The sequence below is a fragment of the Drosophila novamexicana genome, unplaced genomic scaffold, assembly GCF_003285875.2.
Source record: "Drosophila novamexicana strain 15010-1031.04,08,12 unplaced genomic scaffold, DnovRS2.1 tig00000817-arrow-arrow-pilon, whole genome shotgun sequence".
In the NCBI taxonomy this organism is placed as follows: domain Eukaryota; kingdom Metazoa; phylum Arthropoda; class Insecta; order Diptera; family Drosophilidae; genus Drosophila; species Drosophila novamexicana.
This window is the reverse complement of record NW_020824827.1, coordinates 2,625,612-2,633,571: the sequence shown is the minus strand read 5'-3', so window position 1 is coordinate 2,633,571 and position 7,960 is coordinate 2,625,612. Positions and strand designations below refer to the sequence as shown.

The window sequence follows — 7,960 nt, the reverse complement described above, 5'->3', positions numbered from 1 at the left end:
CTATAACTCTTTCATTCTACAACCACCCACACACAAAATTCATTTCAAATCACCAAAAAGTATGGCAACGCCGTACAATAAGGGATTATTGATTTTCCACCGAGCGCCACACGGCAGCTGTTTGTTGGATTCTGCGCTGTGCTGCCTTAGGGTGGATGGCTTGGAGTTTGGAGTAGTACACAGAGAGAGATAGTAAAATTTGTTTGTGTTTGTCATCGCGTGCAGTTCTTTTTATAACAAAATATTTAGAACAAACCAAAACATAGTTTAAGTCGTTGAAGTATGGAGGACAGCGGCATAGATAGTGAGGATAGACAGTCGAATATATATGAGGATGGTGCAGCGGGTTTGTTGGTAAGTTGTCAATTTGTTCAACACAGAAACGAAGGCTCATGGCCAGGCCCAATGCAGAAAACAGCCAGTGGAGCGCCCAAACATATGTCGGATCTGGAGTTTGAGGTGGCATTTAGGGGTGCCAGCAAGGTATATGCGCCCACGACCATTGAAATCGATGAAGATAGGGCTGCACGAGGGACGGAGCGCAACGAACCGCCAAACACCTGCCGCATACTGCAACGAAAACTAGAACTGAAGGTCGAGCGTGCCAGGCGCAATTATACACAGTTTCAGGAGGAGCAGGTGGGTGCACTAAATCAAATTGAAAGTCCTTGAGCTGATGATATATAGTTCATCTATTCTCTAGGCAACTAAAACACAAGCGGCAACACTTATACCTATTAATCGTTTGCCCATTCCGGGCGAACAGGAGCAGAAGCCGCTGGTCGATTATAAGTCTGAGAGCAGCGATGAGGCGGAGGAGATATCCTTCTTTCCTGCACAGCTGAGGCGTGCCAAACGACGTCAGCAGAATCACGAACTTACCGACACTTTTAGCATTCAGGAGATGACCATCGAGTCGGATCTGGACTCCGATGACAGCGGTGGCACGCAGAATCTGGAACTACTCTTGCCCTCCATGAAATCAAATATGTTGGATAAGTTGAAGAGCTGCTTTGGCTGCTGTCGGCGCAGGTAATGCCAGGAGACGCGGCAGAGCAAGAGACCGTCAAGGCACAAAACACGTTATTGAAAGGCACTAGAAATTCACTTGTAGACACAATATACATAGCGTACATTAATAATTGCCAATACAGATTTGCAAATATACATTTATTTGCGTTCATCTAGATAACGATAAAGATAATTGCTTTCAACACATTTCATCGCCATCTTTATGTATCCGTATTCAATGTTAGACACACTCCCTGCAGTATCCAATGACTCAGATCCTCGGAGGTGGCCAAATTCGCCTCGAACACCAGACCCACGCCCATGGCATTGCGTCGCAGCGATGTTGTATACACAGGCGCCAGGAATGTATTCTGCAAAGGTTATAGCTAATGTTATTGAGGAATTTAAATGGGTATTTTTACTACTGCAACTAATGGAAAATTACGAATTTAGTTTGAATTGTAGAATGTGCGGTATTAGGCAGTCTAGGGATTTCAAGTCGAAAAGATACTATTTAGCTTGTTCAGTTTCCTGATCTAGCCCTACTCTACTCTGTTCGAAAAAGCTTGGACTGGCTGTTCCTATACTCCGTCGCGGCCCCTTTGGTGGTGGCAAAAGTTAAAGCACCCCGCATTTAAAATCAGAAACAATTAGCACAACAGCTGCAGCCCCATTAGCTGCGGAGGATGCGGAAGCTGTTGGTAATTTAGTACACAGCATTTAAACAAATATCAGCGAGGGCGAGCACACCAGCCACCCCCAATTCACGTTTTACGCTCCGCCAACCAAACGCATATGTGTATACAGAATACAGGATACAGGAGGACATTAGTACTTGTCTTTTGCAGACGGCGTCGAGCCCAGGCCGAGAGCCAGCAGCGGAATAAATACAAACCTGTAGCTTAAGCCGGTGCGCTTCAATAGGCACCACGGCCAGAATGGCCAGCTCTTCAACCAGAACTTTTGGATGCGAGCGCTTCAGCTGGCCAACCTGCATGTCAAAGCGTGCCCCCTCTATGTACAGGCCATGCACATAACAGCCCTGCAAAAAGTTCAACGATTAAAATGCAAACAGAATTCTTAATTACGAAATTAGTGCCAGGCGAGGGTGGGCAGCACTCCTCTGCTGGTCACATGGGGGGTCATAGTTTTGCATTTAGAGCCGGACGGGCCAGACGATTCGACTCGACTCACCGTCGCTGGGCGCTCTTCGACGTCATCAGGCTCCGAGTAGGTGGTCACATAGGTGAATAGCGTGGACCGATCCAGGGGCCAGGCGTTCTTGCGGCAGGCAATCTGCAAAGGGGTAGGGGTAGCGCTATGTTAAGCAGGCTGCCATTATGGAGAAACTCATATGAAGCTAACCTGAACCAGGGCCGTGAGGTAGCTCTGCGGTATATGTAATCCGGACAGCCACATGACCAGCGGCTCGCCCGATATTGACCAATACTTGTACTGCACGGCGCGTTTCTAAAATACCAGGTAAAAGCGAATCGCTGATTAGTAGGTCTGGATCTGACTGATTTGGTCCGTCAGGCTGATTAATGAGCCGCTACTGTAGCCGGGACTGCGACTCACCTTTAAGTGCTCCAGCCAGCTGGCCAGCTGCTTGCATGTGGCCGGCGCCAGTTTGGCCCACGAGGCTGGCAGCAGGCCATTGAATAACGAGTTGGCAATGTTGTCCAGGATATTGTCCATGCCGATTTCGCCGGCGATGGCCTGCGGAGAGCATGCAATTAAATTAAAAGGCACAACGACGGCACATATGCATGCATGAATGGGTGAGGGGCGCGAGTATTTGTGTGGGCGCGGCGGCATCTATGCCAAGACAATGGCAACGGCAACGGCAACGGCAGCGGCAGAGTTCATTTGCATTTGTAAATTTATTTTGGCAACAAAATGCAGAATCGTATTCAAATTTGCTTATGGGCAGGACGTGGGCGACCACGAGCATTGGCACGAGTCACCAGCCAAGTTGGCAAATGCATAAACAAAATGCAAAACAAAGCTGAAGGATTTATGTGAGCTGCCCATTGACAGGCATTGCTAGAGGCACAGCCACAGCAATCTCTTAGTTACCTTGCGCAGCAGCTCCAGCGTCTTCTTGATGCGCACCACCAGTATGTTAAATCGGTCCAGCTCCTGCAGCAGCACCACGCCTGTGGGTGACAGACTCATTTGGATTTGCTTGCGGATGCGCCAGGTCTCGAAGGCGGGCGGAAGTTTTTTCAGTATTCCCGCAGCCACTAGGTCGATGAAGTCGTCTCGACTGATGCCGCCCGAACCCTCACCTAAATGGCGAAATTGTGAAATAAGTGAGGATTGACAATGGCAGAGAAAGCCACCATTGTTATATATGCAACATTTTGTGGTCTACACTGTTTCTTTTTTCCTACCCTTTTACATTTAATTTTTATTTATTTCTTGTTTTTATCCTCGACTGTTCCGATTTTTAATTGTCAATTAGCAAATACTAAAGCTCATGAATATGCAAATTGTCGGCAGTATTTCAGAGAGCTACCCTATAAAAGCAGAGCATGTTCGAATAGAAGCAGGATTAAAGGGGAAACTATTTTTATAGAGTACAGCTCAATTTATATTATGTATGATTGATTTTTGTCATAACCCCAGAATTAGACTCACAACAATTTGCATGTAGATCAGTGCTGACGCATGTTCCCATAATGTAGGGATTGTTATACCCTAAGCCCATTGAAAATGTCAACTTTGTTTTTAGAATAAACAGAATAATCATCGAAATTAAAGCCAACTCCAAATGGCTGTTGCCTTTTTACAGATATGCGCACATTCTTTGGCACAATAAGATATATCAACAATATCGATCAAAGAAAACGTGTGGTCAAATTTTCTATTTCCTATAAATAGAATTGCAATTGCAATTGTTCTGTGTGAAAGTGAAAAATGTGTATAAACACTTTCCATAAAATAGGGCATTTTTAGGCTAACGCCTGAGCAAAGCAAACATGCACGTAGCGAGTTCTTTGTGCATAAATACGAATGAATTTTCAAATAAAATCAAAATATTTATGTAAAATATCAGACAATGTAATCGATGTTCTTTACCTTATTAACCCTTTACTATTATATTGGAAATGGGTAAAATATGTATTGCATGGTACGTGCAAATCAGGTTCAGGGTATCTCTTAGTCGGGCACTTCTAACTAGAGCACACTTGCCACTGTCTAACTTGGCAGGTTCTTTAATAAAGATCTATTAGAATTATTAATTATGGTATGCTGGGCCAGAGATATGAGGTACCAAAAAAGTGTCCTTTTTCTCCAATCTACAGAGTATTTCCTAGTCAATAACTTTCCTTTCGTACAAGAACATATATATATATAAATATATATATATCACGGCAATTTAAAAAAAAAAACTGTTCGATTGTGCTTGGTAAACGTTAGTCCTTTCCATTTATTTTTTAAATCAGCTGCATCGGTGCGCCTATTATTTCATTTAAATGTTACAGGCTGTCTGCAAGCGAGGGAGCGGGGGTCTGTTTACGTAAAATACTTTACCAGTTTTGACATTGTTTGGTGTCCACTTGCTAGCTGCGTTCGCGCAAAGGTGTTACAAAAAAGCAAAAATTTGGTTAAATTGAACATATACATATATGTATATATGGAGTTAAAACATTTTTGCACAATCATTGACATGGCATACGCATGTACGTATGTGTGTTTGTGCATATATTACAGCATTACAGCATCGAGTGCGAGTGCGGAAAATGGAAAAGTGCTCTCTGATGGCGGTTTTAACACGCTTAAGCTCGTAACGCAAAATTATCGACTTTCGGGTGACGTTTTCACCAATTTTTGTTGCTGCGAATGCGAGGTTTAAACTGAATTCGCAGCTTTTTTGCGGCGATTTGTGGCGATTTGCGGTGTGCGGGTGGCTATAAATGCGTGAACGAATGTATCTGTGTGTGTATTATGTGTGTGTTTGTGTGTGTGTGTGTGTTTGTGTCGAGTGTGTGCTTCTATTTTAATTTTTAATGCATGCCCTGTTATTGTATGCCGGCTATAATGGCGCATGCAATAAAGTTAATTGCAAAACCGCAACTAATTAATTAAATTAAATTAAAAATTTAACATGCCCAAAATGCAACAGAAATGAAAATCAACAAGATAAAATGTAATAAACGGCTGACAATTGGCACACGCTGCATGTATGTAAATTAAACCATTTACTTGTAAATGGCTTCCGTTTTTTAACCGAACTGTCAAACACTTTATCGGATGCTGATACATGTGTAAGCTCATGTCGCAATCAAGCAGCAGGTCAATTTTCAAAATGCGTATAAAAAACTAAAAAGAAATATAAATATATATATATTCCTGAAGCCAAACCCAACTAATGAGCTTTAGTATTATATAAAGTACTACACATATTTACTATATACGAATAGAAAAATATTATTAATTGCAAATAAAAATAAATCGAGTTAATTACGACATATAAGATCAATAAATGAGCAAAACATTCTTAAGGACTGGGAAATCTATCCGAATTAAAAAATGGCCTCAGCAAACGGATTTACGAATTTTTGATACTTTAGTAAATATATAAAAAAAATATTTTTAAAAACTGAAAAATCTAAAAGTGTACTTGGTAAGCATATTGAATAAAGTTTGGCAACAAATCAATGTACCCAGAATTTTTTGGTGTACACCATTGGCCAGTCACTCACCAGTTTGTGGCTGCAACTCAATCAGGCTGTTCCAGATATTGCGCGCGGCCATTGTGTAATAACCGATTTCCGCGTTTGGATGCAAACCAAATACATCCGGCTTATTGACCAGAGGCAGTTTGTCAATGTGAGCTGTGAGCAATGCATTTCGTTTGTTAACCGTGTTCCACTAACAGATGCTCTGACTACTTACCAATGAAGTCCTCCTTAAGAACGGTCTCCTCGTCGGGCAGGCAATAGTCCACGTGCTCATCCTCGTAGAAGTGGAACGATTGGAAGACATCGAACAGAAAATCACCCATATATTCATTCATATAGCAGTTGGTAATGCGTCGATCGAAATCATCAATGACTCGGCCGCCGTACATGACCTCGCCAATGAGATACTTGAGACTATTCCAGGGTATCTTATCCTCGGCGCAGCGACTCAAATAGTTGCGCAGAATCTCCGTGCATACCTCAAAGTCCGTATCGTTGAAGTCGTAAGCTATGTTCCAGCCAAGCTTATCGTATTTGCGGCGCTCCTAGTGTATAGGGAATTCGAATAGGGAGGGCATGTGAAACAGATTAATTTGGGAAAAAGTAACTGCGCTATCAATAACAGTTTGTTGAGCAAAAAGCACAATGGCAGCTCCATCAATTGGCCAACTTGGGCGCAGTTGTGTCCAAAATGCTCTCAACAAACAGCTAAAAATGAACAAATTAATAAATAACGAAGTGCATGGCACAGACGGAGCAGCTGCGCCAGCTTTTCGTATGCAGCTACAAATTTGGCTTTTTGTTGTCTGAAAACTCACTTGCACAACACCATGGAAAAAGGCGAGCACATAGATTAATGGACGATAGGCGCGATGAGAGCATGCCTCCAGACGATCCTGTCGCACCTTAAAGAATGTCGAGCGCAGGTTCAGCTTCAAGCCGTTGGGTGGTTCAGTGACCACTATAGACAGATGGAGTATAGGGAATTTAGAGGCTTCTGGATTGTACGGCTGATGAGATATTTACCCTTGAGGGACTTTTGCAATATGCCGATGGGGAACGTCGGTGTTGGATCTGTGGTAATCCATAGCCGAAAGTCTGGATGCGGATTCTCGACCTTGTCCAGATACTTTTCCAATTCGCGCACAAATCTAACCAGCAAATGACCATTTTGCAGCATCAACCATTGACCCTGTCTGAGGGCGGTGTCTAACATTGTCAACGCAGTCTTCTCCTGCCCCTGGCCCAGCGAAATGTGACAGAAACTGCCCATGCCTCCAAGTACGATATCGGCTAGTTTAATCAGATCATTGGTGGGATCCGAGCCGGCACTGAGTATAAAGCAAACGGGAATCGAGGCGGTCGTTTGTTCATAGACGGCGGAGAAGCTAACAACCGGTGGCATAATATAGAATTCATCCATGGTCTCCACAATGTATTGATTTATGCAACGGAAAATTCGATCCACACGGAAGCAGCGCAGGAACAGCAGTTTCTGTGGTGAGAGCATGAGAAATTAATCGGCCTTAGACATTGGACATTCTTATAGCACAATGACAGCGACGCTGACTGACGGCGCTCATCGATGTGCCATATAGTTAGTCCTTGCCAGCACTTGTATTGTGGCTGTTGCCATCGTCCTTGTGGTTTCTAGCTTAGCTCAAGTGCAAATTGGGCTCGCCGCTGGTTTCAAGTGCGACTGCCGGCGTAAATTGCCGCTCAACTAATGGCTTGGAAAATTGATAAAATATGGTAATGCACACACCCACACACACAAACACACACACACTAAAGATACAGCCATGCTGGCTGACAAAAACAGGCTGCTAATAACTTAAGCAGAAAATGTGCGCCAAAGTTGCAGGACGTAGCAAAAGTCGAGTAAAACTGAACCAGCCCAGACTGTGTGTGTGTGTGTGGGGGTTTTTGTGAGAGCATGGGTGTTATGTTCGTGTGTGTGTGTGTGTGTGTGTGTGCGGCTTGTACATAATAATCCACTAGAAACGAGCATAAAGTACGAAATCCAATAACGCTCGATGGCAACGGCAGCTCCTGGCAAGGACCTACTCGGACTAGGGCCAAGCGGCAGTCACTTGAAGCTAAAAGCATGCAAAGCAAAAGCACACAGGAGCAGCGGCACTTGCCTGGAATGCATTGCATTTGATGTTGTACTCGCCGGGGCATTCCACCTCCTCAGGATTCTCCAAGTCGTACCACTGCACCACCACGGGCCATGGGCATTCGCCGATAAGTGCAAA

At 43.8% G+C, this 7,960-nt stretch overlaps 2 protein-coding genes across 2 annotated transcripts in view; one reads left to right on the top strand and one right to left on the bottom strand.

The window, feature by feature from the left end:
• The first annotated feature begins 226 nt into the window (after window positions 1-226).
• LOC115763978 lies at window positions 227-1,059 on the top strand. The gene is made up of 3 exons (XM_030706783.1): window positions 227-354; window positions 412-639; window positions 704-1,059. The coding sequence occupies exons 1-3, from the start codon at window positions 283-285 to the stop codon at window positions 1,034-1,036; spliced, it is 633 nt and encodes a 210-aa protein (XP_030562643.1). The 5' UTR covers window positions 227-282; the 3' UTR covers window positions 1,037-1,059.
• Window positions 1,060-1,210: 151 nt separating this feature from the next.
• LOC115763977 (dynein heavy chain 10, axonemal) overlaps window positions 1,211-7,960 on the bottom strand; it is a 33,936-nt gene continuing 27,186 nt past the window's right edge. The window contains exons 38-48 of the mRNA XM_030706782.1: window positions 7,847-7,918; window positions 6,729-7,197; window positions 6,521-6,663; window positions 5,917-6,247; window positions 5,724-5,855; window positions 3,091-3,302; window positions 2,590-2,730; window positions 2,377-2,481; window positions 2,206-2,307; window positions 1,907-2,053; window positions 1,211-1,382 (exon numbers count right to left, since the gene is read on the bottom strand). Of these exons, the coding sequence (XP_030562642.1) occupies window positions 1,233-1,382; window positions 1,907-2,053; window positions 2,206-2,307; window positions 2,377-2,481; window positions 2,590-2,730; window positions 3,091-3,302; window positions 5,724-5,855; window positions 5,917-6,247; window positions 6,521-6,663; window positions 6,729-7,197; window positions 7,847-7,918 (2,004 nt within the window). The 3' untranslated portion in view covers window positions 1,211-1,232. The remainder of the gene's footprint in view (window positions 1,383-1,906; window positions 2,054-2,205; window positions 2,308-2,376; window positions 2,482-2,589; window positions 2,731-3,090; window positions 3,303-5,723; window positions 5,856-5,916; window positions 6,248-6,520; window positions 6,664-6,728; window positions 7,198-7,846; window positions 7,919-7,960) is intronic.